We start from the raw sequence: 19,260 nt of genomic DNA, 5'->3' as shown, positions 1-19,260 counted from the left end.
TGCTGGCTTTGAGTGTTTTCTCATGTTTCTGAATTCCGGTAGATCAAGCTTTCAGAAGTTACTTTATGTATAACTTGAGTATTTATTTTACCAACATGCTTAAAAAAAAATCTGTGATAAAACTGATTATTTCTAATCATTCTTTCAGCCTTCCTTTGTGGCAAGATTGCCATGAGCTGTGGAGTAAGAAACGCAGAAGACAGAAGCAGATGGGCATGACTGATGACTCAACAGCAGCTAAAGTCCCTAGGAAGGATCTGTCTCTCGGCATGGATGAGAGCAGAACCAACACCCCACAAGGCATGCAAACTTCTTCCCAACTCAAAACTCAGGGCAACTCTAGTGTAGCACTTGGTCAGTAATATTTTCAGTTCTTATAATTACCTTCTACTTGGATTGCACCTCTAGGAATCTTAGATGTTATTTTCAGAGTACTGACGTCTCCTGGATTCTTGAGGGAGGAACAGTATTGTAAGTTAAATCTTTGTTACAAAAGATTTACCTTTGCTTCTGGAAACTAGGTGTTCCTTTTAAGTTATTTTTTTCAGTCTGGTCAGAGCAACTACTTTGCTCTATATTTTGAGAGAATTTTATCTCTTGCTCATCTATAATTCTTCTGTAATCCCACAAGCCAGCTGCTACTCTAAGTTCCTTGCAGTCTCCATAGATCGGAGGAGCTTTATTTGGTATTGATAAACTGATCAGAAGGCAGATTTTGGAACAATCATCATTTCAAATGAAATAGATGCCCTTTGCATGTTGCATTATTCTTGGCTTTCCAAGTTGGGGCTGAACCAAGTTGTAAAGATTATTTCTTTATTTCTTTTCTTTTTGTTTATTACACCAATCTCCAACCCAAAACCTGGTATAACAAGAAGTAGCTACCTATGTAGATTGCACAACCATTAATTCTGAAACTTAACCAAAGGATCTTGCTTGAGACCAATTTTATGAATATAATATGAAAAGTAATGGCTTCCTATGTGGACACCATTTGAGATTCTTAGTAGTTCGGTGATAGTTCCTTCATAATATGTAGAAATATACAGAGTAACAATACCAAATTGAATACCTGATAAGTTTAATTTAGACCATTTTTGATTGTGCGAAGTGACCATAAACCCCATGGTGCTAATGCAGGATTCAGCTGAAAAAACTCAATAAATGCATTCACAGAACCTGAACATTCTGTGACACCTAACCATCTTGAATGAACTTTTCATTTAACAATAGAGCAGAGCTCTAAATAATCTGTGCAGAGATACCTAGAAAATAATATCCTTTGATCATATTTTACTGCAATTTATTGCCTCTTGCTCCTGTTCATCCTGTTCCTCACCATAAGCCAGCTGTGAGCTTCTGCCACTCCGTATGTTTAGCCTAAAGTTTTGGCAGCATTTTCAAGCATGACTTTCTGTAGCCCTTAATATTCCCCCCCCCAAATGAAATCTATATAGAAATTTAAAGGATAGTATTTATTTTCTTTGTGCTTTTTATAACAGGTAGCGTGATGAGAGACTACTGTTAGTCATTAATACTAGCTATGTAAATAAACTAAACAAATAGAGATGGAATCATTCAGACCTATACTGCTGTTTGCCCATATGTACATAAAGAAATATATTTAGGTAAAAAGAAGACAGTTTAATTTTCAAGGGAGCTTAGACAGTTCAGCATAGAGGTGTTTTCTGTATTAAGCAAAACACTTATGGAAGCCATAATTAGATAATATTAGATAATATTATCAATAAGGCACACTAAAAAAGTCCGTGTACAAATGCATGCTTTAAAAACTGTTTAATTTTTCTGAGCAGCCCAAAATAAGAGGTTAAAAACCACCTTGAATCAATTGCTAATGTTCTGATTCACCCCTGGTTAATTACATCTTAAAATTTAACAGGAGCTATGAGAGTTCAATAATTCTGTTCTGATAGAAACTGCCAGATTTCCGAGGACACAAGTTTGCTCTTGGAATGGGCTTGAAAATAACCAGAGTATGGTTAGAATAGGTATATATAGGTAGGTTAGTTTCCCTGTTTGGCATTTTTCTGCTGAATTTTCACTGAGATCCAGAGAAGAAGTTTGAGTGTTGAGCAAACTGCCCTCATATGTTACAAAATCAACTGTTAATCCTGACATCTCAGTGAGAGCCAGCAGTACAAGGCCTTAGAAATTTTCTCTGTATTGCCAAAGAGATGATTTTATATATATAAATGTATAAAATCATTAAGTCCCTGGACCCTGCCTGAGTACGGTTCCAAGTTCTTGTATCCTGGTGCACATCCTCAAGTAGAGTAGTGGGTGTTTGGTTTTGCAGCATTTTCCAGCTGTCCTGCTCTTAGTCTTGCAAGGCAAATACTTAACCTTTTTGTGTGTGTGACTGTTCATGCAGGAATGGCTTTGAATCTGCTATGAATTAATACCTTGGTGAATTAGCAGAATCAGGGATAGAAGAGGACAGAATATGTCTATATTAATCTAGGTTAAAAAAAATCAGGGCTCTATCAGCACAGTCGCACTCATTTTTTAACTACTTTCCTCTCATCTACTAGTCGTCTACTCATTGGGCATGTTGAAATCCATGCTGCTTTACTTCTTTCAAACTAAACTGCCACAGTGGGTGCTAGAAACTAAGAAACTACTTCGATATTCTGACTTCCTTATTCATATTCCCCTCCATCATCATACTCTCCTCTTACTTGTGGCAAAGTCCATTTCATTGAAGGAATTGTATGCCATCACAAACCTGCATTTTCCTGCTATTGATTGATGACTTGTCCTTCAAACTCAGCACTTGCTTTTGCATTTATACTTGCTAGCTTCTGCATCACCTAGAGCCTGGTCACTTGAGCAGGTGTTAGAATCCAGATGCTGAATTAGAACAGGCCAGAATATGACTGGAAATGCGTTTTGCAGATGGCCACTTTTTAACAGAGGGATGTGATACGTCAAAGATAGGGAATTTTGCGGGAATTGGAAATCTTACAGCTGCCTAAAGCAGGTGGCCTTAAGCCCCAGCTTAGTTGTGTTGTGTTGTGGAAAATTGAGCTCCAGCTTGATGTTTCTCATCTGTCCAAGTGTGTGTGCGTACCCCTTGAAAGTCACTTTCTTAATACTGGATCTTCCTATTCCATGTCCTATAGATACTCCCCCAAAGGCAGTTAATATGTAAAAGCATTCCATTTCTATGTCGTCCAAACTCATGCTTTGCCAGTTGTGTCAGCCATGCTAGATTAGTCTTACTTTTGAGTTTCTGAAATATGCCAGTTCTAAATAATACTTAAAACCACCTTTTTTGTCTTTAGCTAAAACAAGCACTGGACAGCAGTTAAACCAGAATGAAGTGGCAATCCTGCTAAACCTGCTACAGTCTAAAACAAGTGTTAGTTTGGCACAGTTTGCCCAAGTGTTGAATATTAAGGTAAACCCAGAGACTCAGCAGCAACTAAATAAAATAAATCTTCCTGCTGGAATTTTGTCAGCAGGTGAAAAACAGTCAGAACAGCAGCAGCAGCCGCCGCCGCCACCACCACCACCAGAACAGGAGCCTCTCAAACAGCCGACGGTCACCCAGCCTCCTGTACCACCTGCTCAGCTGAATCAGCCTAAAGTTGAGACTGATGCTGCCCAGGCAGCTGTGCAGAGTGCATTTGCTGTTCTGTTGTCTCAGTTAATAAAGGCTCAGCAAACAAAACAAAAAGATTTTGTGTTGGAGGAGAAGGAAAACGGATCAGGAAATGAAATGTCATTACAACTCAGGCAGCCTCCAGAGCCCACCACTCCTGTGTCTGTCAGCCGGGACGACGTGGAATCTCCAGCACCCGGCTACCCACATCTGATCAAGTCATTATATACATCTGGAGGTACTGAAGGTCTTTATTGCTAACCGACAGATACCTTGAGCAGTGGAAATGTCATGATTTGGGGATAAAGAGTTAACATGTTAACCATATGAGTTTGCATGAGTATAGGAGAGATGATTCAATTGTTTTTGTCACGCTTTAGATCTGGATCATAGCATTTGTGTTTTACTATAGCAGGTACCATGCAGACAGAGCAAAAGATGATCCCTACTCTAAGAGGTACACAAGTGCCGGTAGTATTTCTGATGAAACAGTTACACTGATCGCTATTCTGGAGGTTTGGAGTTTTATGAATGGTGTTTGTGGGGGAGAAGACAAGTCTTCTCTAGCAAATTCATAGATGGAATTTGCTAATTTTAACTGTTTAGGTAAAACCTATTTTGTGGAGAGACTATTTTAATTTTGTTCTTAATGCTGACCAGAGCAATTTCTTGGTGTCAGATTCTGTAGGAGGTTCACTCAAACACGCATGATTGAAGGTTTCCACTGGGGTATATTAGTGGTTTCCTTAGTCTTCTCAGAGTTCAGAGTTCTCTTGTTGATCTTTTCGGATTGCTATTTCAGTTTTACTATATGGTGATTTATGTATTGCTCTGCGGTGTTTGGAGCTGTTGAAAGTGCTCTGAAGTGTTTTGGGGGTTCTTTTTTTGGGTTTAAGAGTGGCCTTTTGTCCCTCAAGGCTTCTATCCTTATTTGCAGATCTTTTCTGACCCCTCTTTGAATTTTCTAGTATTTATGCATTTGTCAAGTTTTGTTCGGGATTTTTTTTAGTGTGGTTTTTTGTTTGGTTTTTTTTAAGGAGTTTGTACCATTTTTCTTCAGCTACTTGCCTGGTAATCTTACTTTGAGGAGAAACCTGCATCACCCTCCTGAGGCAAATGAGCTGTTGCCCTCCCCAAAATAATCTGACCAACTACCAATAGATTTAAGTGATAAGTTAACGAGAATTGAAGTAACAAACGTCCGTATCATTTGAGGAAAAAGTCCTTTCCTTCCTGGTATTTTTATTGTGTGTTTTTATTCCAAAGCTTTTCTTTTTCATCTGCTTAGGTCAAGAGGATTTGGTTAGGCAGTCTGAGCTGAGGCTTCTAAACCGAACACCCGAACAAGAGCGCCCTCGGATCCTGCCTCCAGACCAGCGTCCCCCAGAGCCACCGGAGCCTCCGCCTCTCACTGATGAAGACCTTGATTATCGGACAGAGAACCAGCATTTGCCTATAACTAACTCTTCAGGAACAGATCCTCATGCAGGAGTGAAAGCAGCCCTTCTGCAGCTGCTTGCTCAGCATCAAGCTCAGGCGACAACAGAGGAGCCAGTACAAACGAGCGTGGATTATCAGCCTAGAGAATCCTATGTACCAGGCCCAGACTACAAGGATAACTTTGGATCATCTTCCTTCTCATCTGCCCATTATGGCAGTAGTGATGGAATAGGAAGCGGATCATCAGGAGCATTAGAAAGGAGAAGCTTCCTTGGAAACTCAGATATTCAGTCTTTGGATAACTACAGTACTGCTTCATCTCACTCTGGTGCTCCCCCTCCTCCGTCGGCCTTTTCGGAATCCTTTCCAGGCTCAGTAACTGGTTATGGAGACATTTACCTCAATGCTGGCCCCATGCTATTTAGTGGAGATAAAGACCATAGGTTTGAATACAGCCACGGCCCGATCCCGGTTCTGGGCAGCAGCAGTGATGCTCCTGTGGGGCCAGAGAGCACGCACTCTTTGCCCACAAAGATGCACAACTATAGCTTCGGAAGTAACTTACAGGAAAATCCTGGTGGCATCAGCCACATGCATGGACAGACTTGGACTTCTCCTGCCCAAGGGCCCGGCTATTCCCAAGGATACAGGGGACACATTAGCACATCTGCAGTGAGAGGGCGAGGCAGAGGATTACCATATTGAGTATCTGTTTTTCCTCAGGCACATCATTTTTATCTGGAAAAACTTCCTTGTTTTTTGTTTTTTGGGTTTTTTTTTTGTTCCCTCGCTGCAGTTTAAAGCAGCAATTCAACAGACTTGAATAATGTTAATTCAACAGCTTTATTTTTATGTGGAAAAGGGTCTTGCATACAGTAGGAAAAATGAAAAATGCTTCAAACTCATGCTGTCTGAAACCTAGATAAATCGATTGTACATGTTCACAAACTCTAGTTCTGGATTTTATTTTGTATTTTGGCAGTTTTAAGTGGATGCTAAATTTAGGGACATCAGCTTTTTATGGCACTCTTTCAGACCTTCTGAACTATGCACATTTGTGCTTTTTTTGTAAGTTTGGACCAACTTTTATGTAAAAAAAAAAAAGAAAAAAAAAGAAATTTTACAACAATCAAAGCAGGGCACTGATTTATTTGGTATTTTTCTTTTTACAGAACTACCTTTAGTCAAAGGTCACTGTCAGTCTTTGCACTGCTTTCAGTGTTATTGTGGAAGGTGTACTTTGTGCTCATTTCAGATAATAAAACACAACCTTTCTCTTGATACAAAATTTTATAAATATTTGGTCAATGTTCTTTTTTTTTTTCTTTTTCTTTTTTTCCTTAAAAGAGGAAAAAAAGAAAAAAAAAAGAAGAATGGATGTTCTGGTAAAATGTTCTCTCCATCTCCCAGGCTTGTTTATATAAAAACTGTTTTACTTGAATGGTAAGTGCCTTAACCTGTAAGCTTAAGGTCTGCAAAAATTTGGAAGTACTTCATAGATCGATACAAAATTAATCCCTAAACCTCAGTAGTTAACATGGAAATTCAGATAATAATAGGCAACTGAAATAGGTCATAACCTTGTGCTGTTTACTTCAGGTGGGCCAGTTATTTAGAGACCTAATCTTACCTTGATGAAATATCGTTTCCAAATTGAACGTCATGAGAAAACGGTGAAAGTGAGGAGAAGAATGAAGAGTGTAGTTTTTCCTCAGCTCCCTCTTGGAGTTGTAGTAAGTGTTTTAGTTCCTCTGCCAAATAAACTATACTTTATACGTCCTTACCAAGTGATGAAATAAGTTTTGTTTTTTTTTCTCTTACATGTCAACAGCAGTACTTTACTTTGTGTGAAAAGCTGACACTGTCGTCTTTTTACCACAAATACTGCATTTATAGGAAGTAACCAAAGGAAAAATGACCAGTATTTAAAGCAACAGCAGAATGTTTTGACACTAGTTCTAATTCTCTGTAAACTTGTGATTGTGCCAATTAATCGATTTTATATCTGCCATTCCACAGAACATTTTAAGATTGGAATCGAGTCTCTCTGAACAACTGATAAAATGACTGTAGTTCAAACTCTTACCAAGAGCCACTCATATTAATTACAACTTCCAGCATGTTTTTCTTTTCCTTTGACAACAAGTGGTCTCTCTCCTGCAGAGAGGAGGTATGGTTATATTTTGCATGTACGTAAAAGAATGTTTTAAAGCCCATATTGGAAACAATTTTCCAACTGATTATCCAGTTGACAAATCGGTACCTTATGTAACTGAGTGTTTAATTATTACTTTTAAGAAAGTAAAATTTCTACTTACACTATTACGAACGTAGTCTTGTCAGTGACTTTTTGGATTTTCAGAATAGAAGCCAAAGTTGTTGGTGTTTTGTTTTTGTTTTAGTTGAAAATCCTGGTTCGTATATGGCTTAACTACCACTTTGTAGAGCATGGAGAAACTCCCTTCGCTAACTACGTAGCGTTTGAGGATCTGGCAAATGAGAAATGGAGAGAGAGTCATGCTGCTTCCGATGTCCCTGTAAGTCTGGCAGTTGCCTTCACTAGACACAGTAGAAAATCCCGTGATCTGAAAATAAAAGCAACCTGGTCATAAGCATACTGATGACCTGAATAGGCTGTGCTTAATTAAAACAAAAGCGTCACATGAGCGATAGTTTTCCTTGAGTAAGGACACCCCCTGTAGCATTTCTCTGCCAGTAAAATTTTTAAAGGCAAAAATCATTAGTTTCATTTAGCTATGGACAGTGTCAGCTAAGGCTTTCTGTCTACAAACCTTAACAAAGCTAATCCCACAGTAATACACACAGATTGCTTTTTGTCAGAATCAAGCAAGACTTGCAGAGCTTTTGGGCAGTTGCTTTCACTAAAAACGTGCAGTCTGGTGTTACTTTCCTGCACTTCAACTGCAGCTGCAGGTGATAGTTGGCTAAAAAGCAGGTAAGTTCAAATGGAAGGTAGATCTCAGAGGACTATATGATTTGACTTCCAACACAAAAATGCGAGGAAGACGTCCTGTCTCCTGCTGCTTCCCTTTTGGAGGTAAATTTTCAAGTCATTTAGTTCGCCTCATTTAATGCAGAGAAGTCAGTCCCCTCTGCACGTGTAAATGACAGTGCAGTTCCTTATGGGCTGGCAGTACTCTGATCTTGCATCGTTCCGCCAAAATGGATTTCAGTCTTTGGCCATGAAAAAAACCCAACCAAAACAGCACGAGTAATCCTATGAGGAGATGCAATAGACAGCAGAACTTCCAGATGAATCAAAACCAGAACTGGCATGCTGTGGCAGCTGCATACTGCACAGTGACTTTTCCCCAAATTCAGTGTAAGGTTTACTACTAGCCTGTCACTTTGAACACTGTATTTGACTGGGTTAACAGTGTTGGGATAATTTGGAAGGAAAGATAACATATTTCCATGTGTGCTAACTGAGGAGGTCACCTTCTCTGCAATCCAGGGGATCTTGGCTCTGACAGCCTTTTCCCCTGGGCAGGGCAGGGAGAGGCTGTGCATAGGCTGTGTGTGGGTCAGGAGCTCTGCCCTCCCTCTGCAGGGCAGCCCGTGGGATGCATGGCAGGAGGATTTATCGCTGACCCTGGAGCTGTGTCTGGGCAGGTCAGCAGCCAGGGAACTGGATGGATCTAAGGACTGTAGGTCCACATTCATTTGTGCTGGACCTGTGTACCACCTATCAAAATACCCTTTGAATCAAACCCCATGACGAGGTGCTTATGTCAGTTCAGAGTTTTACCCTTTTGAACAAAGTCTGCGCTAGTTTGGCATTTTACATCGCGTGGCTCTTGCGTTTTTGATGCAGTTGTAGACATTCTGAAACCCGTGTTGTTTTTCTGTGGAGCTGTGGCTTTTGTTACTTCCTCCCCCCCCCCCCAATTCTTTTGGGTTTATGTTTTCCGTGCTGCAATTCCAAAGTGTGCTACAGAGACCTGGACACTACATCGAAAAGTAAGTGTTGTGTGTTTGTATTTCTAAATAAACATAGCAAAATGCTGTAATCATGGACTATCAAGTAGCAAGTACTTCATTATTTATATTCAGTGGTCTTTAGCCGTACCAAGAGGAAGAAAGTGAGCACGACTGGACTGCTATGACCATGACTTAAAACGCTTAGACTATTGTAATATGCTTAAAATCAGCCAAAGGAAAAGGAAACAGCTTTTATCATGGATTGCTAGTTGTTATCATCTTGAACAGAAGGAGCAGTGTTAGGGAAAAGGTGTAAAAATACGTGTATCCTTAAATGTTAATATAATTTCTTGGGAAAAAATAATTTTTAGAAGGCAAACTTCTATATTTTCTTATGTTTCCATAAAACATGGTCAGTGTTGAATTTTCTCCATACCACAGTAGTGTGAGGTGCTCTCTAGAAGCAGAGGTGCTTCTGGAAGCGCTGTCATGTAAGTTCCTTTGGGGTTTGAGTGCTCTTCTCCTTTTGCTTGGTGCAGGAGGTGGTTTCAGTTTTGGTGAAGTTTACAGTTGGATGAGTTTAATAGATAATTGTGCAGTAAAAACTGAAGTACTGAAGTAACATAGGATACCTCTTGTCTGCGGGCAAATTAGATCTCAGACCATGGATTCTGTTTCCAAGAGAGGAAAATCTCAGATGTATTTCCTGCGTTGTTCTTTTTGTTAATAAAACACATGAGTGTTTTACATACAACATTTCTCCAGTCTGTTCTGTTATACTGGGTTTTTTTTACATGGGGAAATTTTGGCTGTTTCCCTTTTTGATAGTTTTGGGATGTTCTATATATGCGGAAGTGTGTCATGAAACTAAGGAATCACCAGAGAACTGATTTGAATTCTGTATTTAAAAATGAAATGACCTTGGGTTGACTTAAAATCAAACTAACTTTTGCTTATCAGGGTGAAGAATACTTTATTGCAGGAGTTATTTCAAGACAACCTAATTTAAAATAATCAAACTGTTATGCTTCAGCTTGCTTACTCTTTGTTATTTTAAGCCATTTGTATATAAAATGTATTGTGCGGCCTGTAAATAAAGTACATGAAAACTCGAAGCCTTTCATTGTTTTCCCTCTCTGGTTGTCAAAGCAGCATTTCAGAAGAACGTTGGGTTCAACTGTGGTGGTTTTTTAGCATCCAAATGAATATAATTTTCGGTGTGTTAAAATTCTGTAAGTTATTACCAAGTTATTTACAGCACCAGTACTACTGCTAAGGAGAACTGCAGCAACTGGTGGTCCCAGTGCTTGTTGCTGGAGTTGTGTCTAATGCGATGTTTTTAGTTAGTGCTGTCCAAGCAGAGGTGCAGTTAATGTTCCCCACTGCTGTCTCTTTAAAGAGGATGGGGTGTGTGTTAGAAGCAACAGGAAATCAAACCTGAAGAGCCGGGTGTTCTCAGTGTCTGTCTACGTGCGTACACTGCTGGTGACGTGTGGTAAATGGAGCGTGGCTTCAGCAACTGTGCCTTGAGTGCCTGCGGCTTCTCTCATTTTTTCCTGCTGTATCAGCTGATCTAATGAAAACATTCTCATCTTTCACCAAATGCTGTACTTCCATCCAAAAATAGGCACTCTCTGTATCTTTGGTACTCTTACAGCCCAGGTTGGACAGCCTGCTGCTGTCATTGCTTCAGTAACTTGTCATTGATATAGTCAGAAGATGGGTGGTGATGGTGCAATAGGAAGTTACAGGGCCCAGCAGCAGTTATGTGGGTGTCATTTGGCATTAGGCTGGTGAAATGTGTAGCTGTAGCCCAAAGCATCTTGCTTTGGAGAGAACATTTTGGCAGCAGCTACAATTAAAGCCTGGGCTTTACTTCTGGTGACCAGGCTGCATGAGGTATGACTTGCACACAGCAGATCAGGCAGAATCATGAAACAATGTCTAGTTGCTCTGTTTCTTGTGAAAGCTGCTATTGCAACTAGCAACATGCTGAAGTTGGCTCTGGTTTGTGTTGGAGTATGAACCTGTCATGGTCTGAGAATCATGCTGTCCCCCCTTCATTCAGCTGTTAGTGCCATATGGCCGGCAAGCTGTGCAAAAAGGTACCAGTAATAATTCCACTGGGATCTGCATGTGAATCAACATCCTCAGCGGCAAATAGAATAGCATCAAGTGAGAGATGCAAATAGGTGCAGAACAACAGCCTGTATCAACACAGAGCGAAGGATGTGTCCATGAAATCAGGGGCAAGAGAGGAAACAAGCCATCTCGTGTCACAGGCATGAATTACCTGTTGGCTCTGTTAACTCAGAGGTCAGGCAATTACCTGAATTGCCTGTTAGCTCTGACAGAACCATGCAATTCTGCAGAAACTCCTGTTAAATTAGCTGAACTGGGATTAGGTGGTTCCTATTTTTAAGGAATGCCTGTAAGCCCTGACAGGCTGAAGGGGATGAAGGGGATTGCAGCTACCAAACTCCCCCGTCACACAGAAGAAAATGCAAGTTGGAGCTCTTGGCAGCGACAACAAACAAGGGGAGAGCGAGCTCTGTCTGACAAACAAAAGGGGAACCGTTTCTTTTCCCAGTCAACTGCGTTCACTTCCACGGAGCTTGAGGGGTTTGCTTTTAGAGCCACTTGCTCATTAAGGCTGCTTATTTGGGGCTTTTTTTATTGCCCGTGGAGAAAACTCACAGTCAGTGTGATTTAACTCAGGAGGAACCTTGAGTCTGAGCCTGCAGTAATGTTTGCTTTCTCTTCAGCTATAGCAGCCCTTGCTAATAGGCAACACTCGGGTCGCTTTTCACAGCACGGCTCCGATTCTGCTTCAGCAATTCCTCTGCGGGGTACTTTAGACCTACGATTGATACGGCAAATTCTTATAACGTGATGAATGCATCTTTAACAGGGACTCCTTGCAAAGAGGCTTTGTGGAGATTATTGTTTTCAGTATTGGAAAATACAGTGTAGAAGAGACATAACTGGGTAGAAAAGGGAACACTTTGAGTGGAAGCTTTACAGAAACCAGCCTGGGAGCTTCTGGTACTCGCACAGCAGTGTGCTGCCCCTAAGGTAACCTGGGGGGATTAACTGGTTTCTGTGGTTAGTGTACGACTTGTGCAGATGTGTGTCACTGCTATACTCGCTCCTACATGCTAGGAGATGGTAGTAGTTGCTAGAGGATGTGGTTGGAAGTGAGCATTTAATGCACAGGTCTAGCACAAGTAGGTGCCTTTTTTCTTTCCTTCTGCCAGTTCTGTCCAGACCTGTTTTACAAATGGGTGAAACACATTGGCAGGTTCTGACATGGGGAAAGCCATTATTTCTCTGGCTTTTCAGGTGTTTCCCTGGTTTTGCACAGGTGCCAGTGATAGGGAAGTACTGCTGTTTGCTTGCCCTCCTGCGGAGGGCTCTTTCAGCATCAGTACCACAAGAGCCAATCCTGGTTTTCCTCTTTGGTCTGTGTCCAGATCACACTGAGCAAGGAATAGGCTGTACAAGGAATTGGACAGAAGCCTGACTTAGGAGGGCATTTTCCCTAAACAAGGGAGAGCTTGTTAGTTATGTGACCAGCAAGGGTGCTTTTACCTTCATTCTCCTTTGCAGCTGACCCAGTGGCAGAAAATAGGTGGAAGTTGCAGAAGAGGAGCAGGCAGTCCCCTGCCTTCCTGCGGGTGAGTCCTGTCACCTTCACCTCGCAAATACTCCTGAAAACCCGTGTCATCGCTGGGCTGGAGTCTGTGCCCTCAAGATTAGGAAGGACTGAGCTATCTTGCCCAGAGAAGCCGTGGCTGCCCCATCCCCACCAGTGTTCAAGGCCAGGTTGGACACAGGGGCTTGGAACAACCTGGTCTAGTGGAAAGTGTCCCTGCCCATGGGAGGGGGTTGGAACTGGATGAGCTTTAAGGTCCCTTCCAACCCAAACCAGTCTGGGATTCTGTGTGACTGTGCAGGCACCTTCCTGCTTTCTACCCTGCTCCTGCAGAACAAAGATTAATTGTGACCATTTATTTTAATACCTTTTTTTTGGTGAGAATTGTTCATTGTGGGGGGGAAAGAACAGACTTAAGGGCTACAGAAAACATGGGAAAGGAACAGAAATCCTTTAATGATGTATATGAGAAGTGGGGTAGTAAATAATAGTAACTTATCTGCAGATGGTCTGGTGATTCCACATCAGGAAAGTATTACTCTAAACCTGGCAGACTTTATTAGAAGCTGTGTACATTTTTCTCCCCAGATTGCTGCTTGTTATGGATTGCAGATCCTGCTCTGAGACTTCCAAGCAAGCACATACAATTATTCAAGACAATGAAAAAAGACATGCAGGTAGTAGTAATAACTTTTATTTGCAAACTGTACTTGCAATTACAATATTGTCTTTTGGGAACAATCACAAAGAATACAACAAATCCAACAGAATTTTACAGACCTGTTCTATCAGAAATTCAACCTTCTTTCAGCTTCTAGCATTGGATAAACCGGAGATGGCCACCTCTTTCAAGTGATCTCCTGGGAGGCTCCAGTTTGCGTTTGGGTTTTTGTTTGTTGTCCAGTGTTTTAGGACTTTTCTTCCCTTTTTTAAAGATCATTTAAATCTTAACTGCAAGAACACAAATTCTTTATTGACATTCAGGGAAACCTTCTGCGTGCTTTATGGAAGCGCCTGTCATTTGTTGCTCCCTTGAAGCCTCTCGACATTTCTTTTTCATTTGTCAACTCAAGTATGAAGGATTCAGCATTACAGAGCTTTTGTATTCTAAAAACTGATACGTTATGCCCTTTGCTATGGGAAGCAGTAAATCAAAGCATCACTTGGCATCTGAAATTCAGGGCTTTCGGGGTTTACTTAAAATGTAGAAATATGGCTAGGTACAGTGTGATGAAAATAAGGTGCTCTTGACTTTGCAGAAAGGATAAATGTGAAATGCAGAAAGGATGTGCTACTACAAAGTCTGTAACAGGAAATTCATTTTAACTATATATCTTTTTGAATATGCTCAGAGTATGGGTGCACAGGTATGCAAGTTACATGAAATCCTAGTTTCATACAATTTGTTTAAACGTGGATTCATTCCTATGCCTGGGATTTATATGTAAAATCAAAAAGGAGCCGTACCTTGTTACAGTAGATAGTTCATAGGCTGGTAAGTAAATCAATTATTCTTTTAATTTACTTTTTGAAGCAACATTTGTTTAAAAGCGTCTGTTACTCTCTTTGACGTGATGCATGAAAAGAAACGTTTGCTTGAGAAAATGTCAGTATTTTAAAGAAAAAGTAATTTTCACTGGCCTCTTCTGGTGAAACTGGTGTGATGACCTAAACTGTCTTTTTTTTCTTGAATATGTATTTCCATCAAGTTCTAAAAGTAACTAATTACTTGTAATACAGTCCCGATATGAGGCATCCGCCTGTCTTGGTTAAAATATGTTTCTGTCTCTATTTCATCCATGTGACATGTTTGTGGTGGCAGGAGCAGAAGGAGAGTAAACAGCATCCAACAGAATTAAATATGGTCAGTGCAGTCTGTAACAAAATAAAGTTGATGGCTTAAATATCATTTAAATGTGGTCATCAATTGCCTCTATAAAATTGGGAAGAAAAATGCAAAGAGAATAAGACGGATCTGTTATACTGACTAAATAAAAAGAAAAGTTTCTAAGTGACAACAGAAGAGACTGCAGTGACAGGGAAAGGTCAGGATTTCATAAGCAGAAGAGAAAGAACATCCAGCGCAGATGCTTCACTGACACTCAATTTGAGGGAATCTATTTCTACTTGTGCTTTAATTGCCACCAATATTCAAAACAGTTTCTGCTGCAGGAGAAGGGGATAACTGACCAAGCTTCTACACAATGCAGGGACAACAATCTGACAAGACAAAATCAACACGAACAACATACAAGCACGTGTTTTGCTGTGCAGAGGCTGCTTAGTAGGACGCTGGCTTGACCTCTTCCAACAGAGTACCACTTGGCTGCACGGTGCTTTGACAAGCTGTGTAACTCCGTTGGAGGATTTCACAGGACAGGAGAGAGAGAACACATCAACAGCAGCATTATTAAATGCAGAAGCACATAAACAGACCCAACAAATTGGATTAGATTTCTTATTGGTAGGGGTTTTTTTGTAAAGTGGGTGCTCCAAAGCGTACCGGGGAAGGTGGCAGCTCCTACTGTTCTTCAGAGCAGTTCTAAAACTGTTCCTTAAGTGGGAAGGAGAAAGCTGCTCAAGGTGACATTGAAGACTCTCTAGTTAGCCAGAAAAACCAGGAAATCAGGTTTCCAAGACTTGTATTACACACCCTGTGTTTTGCGAAACGTCGTCTACATCATGCAATATAGTGTTGGAATCTTAAATTCAGCATTTCCACAGCTTGACCATTACTAGCAATGCATCAGCATTTTTAGGCTTGATTTTTCGGTAGCTTTTTAAAAATAAGATGTATGAAAAGCCTCATAATTATTATGGTGACAGCTTTATGCTCTAGAAAGAGATTATGCTCTTGTTCAAATGAATCCCCAACCAAAAAAACCTGAAACCTCAACTATGGGAGTGAATTTGTGGATTATTGAAGCACAGAACGTTTATTACAATAGATTTTAGAATACTGTCATGTTTTGTTTTATGATTCCTTAATCTGAAAAGCTGAACCTCGTGAGGCAAGAGAAGCAGGTGCTTCACCAGCTCAGGCGAGTAGAGCTGGTTTAGTCTGTGCTAATTGCTTGAGAATCTTCCACTGGAAAGGGCTACACATTTGATTACAGCATAAATCATTTCCATGTGCTGTGAAATTCAATAGTACAAGTATCCCTCTCTATTTCTTAGGAGACTGTGACCTCCATTGCTGTAGTGTTGTGCATGAAAACTTTGACTGTTATCTTAGTTTGAAATTGTTCCTGCTGTCATTGCAGATTTTAGGTCAGATGAAGGATGAAAACCAAACCCCCTGTTAACTTCAGCAGGGATTTCCATTTAATTCTCCAGTGACAGAACAGAATTTTGCTTTTTTGGTAAAACTACCTTCCATTAAAAAGAATTAGATCTAGTTTGGCGTACTCATTTTTGCCACAGAAGGCTTGAAATGCTGATCTCCTTGAGAGCTGCGAGCTACACAAATGAGGGGATTATTAAAGAAATCATGGAGATTCTCAGTTATTCCAAGTCTTCGCATTCTAACGACATAAGTGGAAAGAAAAACCACCAGCTTTTGGCTAGCTGTTTACTTGAAATATAAAGTACATAAAGCTTTGTGGATGTGTTTATTAATGGATTAGAATCTACTATTTTGAAACTATAGGAAGAGAAAACGGTAGAGATTTGGTTAATAGAGTTCTGTCACCTGCTTGCTGAGGTGATCTAGTAGCAGAGAGTTGTTGGGCTATTACCAATTGTATATTCACAAAGTATGGATGGTAACTATTTCTTCCTCACCTCACAGCAGTAAGCATGACAGGCTACAGGAAAGTCAAGATACAAAACATGCAGCAATTATTCTGAGAGGAAAACACATAGTGTCAGAAAAATGCAACCAGATGCAATAGATACCCTGACAACAGGGATTTAAATGTACTTTGTGCAAGGTTTCTACATACCTGGAACTTGATTTTAGATGCTATTCTAAGTTCAGGAACACTGCTGGTAGTGGAAGTTGTCTTCAGTTTCAACAAAGACACAATCTGGCAGTTCACTGATTTGAAAACAGTTATCAGAGTTTCTCAACCTGTTGTCCCCAGTGCACACACTGCTTTCTTAACATCTGGAAATGAATAAGCAAATAATCTTCTTTGGTGTAATTTAACTGCCACAGTAACCAGGAGGCTATTAAAATTTACAGACAAGGGAAATAAATAGCCTTAGGAAAGTGGAATGGCAGGTAATCAATAGATGGACCCTTGGCGTATTCTTACAGTTACCAACCCAAGTCATGCGCTTGGACCATTTCCAGATGTTAATTCTCCCTTTCATCTTTCTGTCACTGAGATTTTCAAATGCAGTTTTGTATTAAAGAAAAAATATTGATGATCTCTAGAGTTATGCAAAGATGTTAAGACTTCACAGACAAGTGGTGAAGAAACTTCTTCTCTTCTGCAAACTCCAGTGTAGGAATAGTAACATGTTAATTCCCAACATCTGTTAAGGGAATAGAGCTCAAAACCTAATTTTACATTAACCTAAAAATCTTCATTAAGCCGCAGGAGGTAGTGGTTTGATTTTTGAAACGCTGTGCTACTACTTACAATGCAATTACTGTTGATACTACTCCCCAGTTGGCAATCAGTGATTTTCCAAGCTTATGTTTGCTCTGTTATTTGTGGTTTATGCTGTGTAGTCATCCACAGAAGTTGTCAATTAGCTTGATTCCTCTTCGCTTGTTTCAGCTTAGCTTGTGTGATGCTTGAAATTTTGATGGGATGATTTGGGATGGGATGATTTGCATCAGAGTGAAAGAGGTTTTGCTCTTCCATTTATTAATATTTATACTAACAGTTGCATCATGTTCAGCAGTTTGAACTCTTAGGAATTTCTTCATCCAAACTACAAAGATTTAAACCCAAAGCAAACACTTGCTGACTCTACACCAACAGCTTTTAACTATCTTGATTACGCAGCAATTAGATTGTGGCAAAATACATATGGATACCAGAAGGTTTCAGTGTATTTTAATACAGCATGAAGCAGCATGATCACCGCTGCCCATAAAAGCAGGGTTGTACGTGCAGATTTTTGGTGCAGCCCATTTAAAAATAATTGTGTTATAAAATAACACAATTAAAATAATTGTGTGTATAAATAAAAGTTTCAGCTTGATGCGGTGTCTAATTCTTTGCCTCCTAAAATGCTGTTGCTAATGAATAAATGGAAGAACAATTTAAATTCTCTTATCCTTCAACCCAATAACCTACTGGCTCACCATAGGCATAAGCTCTTTCAAGCAAGAAAGGAAGGAGTCTCAGATTCTTTTGATGTATTCTATGCAACCACCATCACTACTCAAATTAAGATTGATATTTGAATGAAATTAAACTTATTTTCTTTCTTTTGTAACAAAAAAGGAAAGTATAAATTTAATAAATCCTCCACCAACCTATTGCTGTTACCTGGAAAAAAATCAATATGCAGAATTAAGCAATTTGGGGAATTAAAATTAGTATTTGAAAATTATTTCCCCTGTAGAACTTGAAGATGTAACATTTTTACTGCCAAAAAATACTGTCATCTTAAATCAAAATGCAAGATTTCTTTACTCTGAAAGTTTCAGAAATACATGCTCATCTAGTGTCAAAAGCTTTGCACACCGTGTGAATAGCACAGCCTACAGTTCTGTTCAATTGAGTATGTCCAATATTCTATGTAAACCAGACTTCTCACTTTTGTCAGAGAACAGGTCAAATGATGGTCTGGTGGCTTTGACTGAAGTTCATGTCACGGGAAGCCCTGCAGTTACCAGTAACAAGTCAATGCTTTTCCACAAGAAAAATAAGAACAAGCCAGGTCGCACAGTTTGTGAGGCTGCCTGAGAAGTCGTCTTCCACAGCTAAGGTAATTCTTGATCAATAACTTTTTCTCTTTTATTAGGGAGTGGGATGGTGTTTTTTCAGCTGTTATAAACCCATTCTACCTCCAATCTGAAAACAGGCTGATAGAGGTTATGCTGAGTTTTAATGATGTCCCTAGTCATATAGTCCATCTTGCATTCTGCACGGTTTCTAGGTTGGCATCTCAACTGCTTCATTTTTTTGTTTCATTTTTGTCCTGATTTTAATAGCAGCAGTATTAAAAATTTCACTCTGAAAATGTATGGTATGACCCCTTTTAGCCACAGAAGCTACAAATGCTTACATTTAGAGTCCAGAGAAGGAATGTTCAACAGCCACACATCAGCGAACAAAAGACAGTGGAATTCACCTGTGAATGTACTGCAGAAGCAGAGACTGCAACAATTTCAGGAGTTCAACTACGACATGTAACTTGTAATGCTGGTAAAATTTAAAATCCAGGATGTGCAGGAAGAACCACTGATACAGTTTAAAACGCTGCAACCCACAGAAAGCTGGTGAAATCAAGGGGCAACCTCTAGTAGAGGAAGGGTAGTTTGATGGCCCTGTTCTGGCATTGAGCATCTGCCCAACTGTTTCTAGCCCTGTAGTCAAAGGTTTCCTGGTGTCTTAAAGGAAGTAGTGAGGATGAGCTAAATCTCTTTTAGCCAGATGTAAAATGCTTTAAAGGGAAGGCCTAGATTTGGGGT

The 19,260-nt window shown here is 40.0% G+C and overlaps 1 protein-coding gene across 4 annotated transcripts in view; it reads left to right on the top strand.

The window, feature by feature from the left end:
* Window positions 1-10,122, top strand: part of CDK13 (cyclin dependent kinase 13) — a 50,323-nt gene extending 40,201 nt beyond the window's left edge. The window contains exons 12-14 of one of the 4 annotated variants that reach the window (XM_030510746.1): window positions 149-300; window positions 3,486-3,863; window positions 4,914-10,122. In XM_030510746.1, the coding sequence (XP_030366606.1) occupies window positions 149-300; window positions 3,486-3,863; window positions 4,914-5,770 (1,387 nt within the window). In that variant the 3' untranslated portion in view covers window positions 5,771-10,122. Of the gene's footprint in view, window positions 1-148; window positions 355-3,305; window positions 3,864-4,913 lie in introns of all 4 variants that reach the window. The other 3 variants (XM_030510732.1, XM_030510739.1, XM_030510723.1) reach the window with 3 other exon arrangements.
* The last annotated feature ends 9,138 nt before the right edge of the window (window positions 10,123-19,260 follow it).

The sequence above is a fragment of the Strigops habroptila genome, chromosome 1, assembly GCF_004027225.2.
Source record: "Strigops habroptila isolate Jane chromosome 1, bStrHab1.2.pri, whole genome shotgun sequence".
NCBI classification, from domain to species: domain Eukaryota; kingdom Metazoa; phylum Chordata; class Aves; order Psittaciformes; family Psittacidae; genus Strigops; species Strigops habroptila.
The sequence above is the reverse complement of the archived record's forward strand: the minus strand, read 5'-3'. Positions and strand labels throughout refer to the sequence as shown.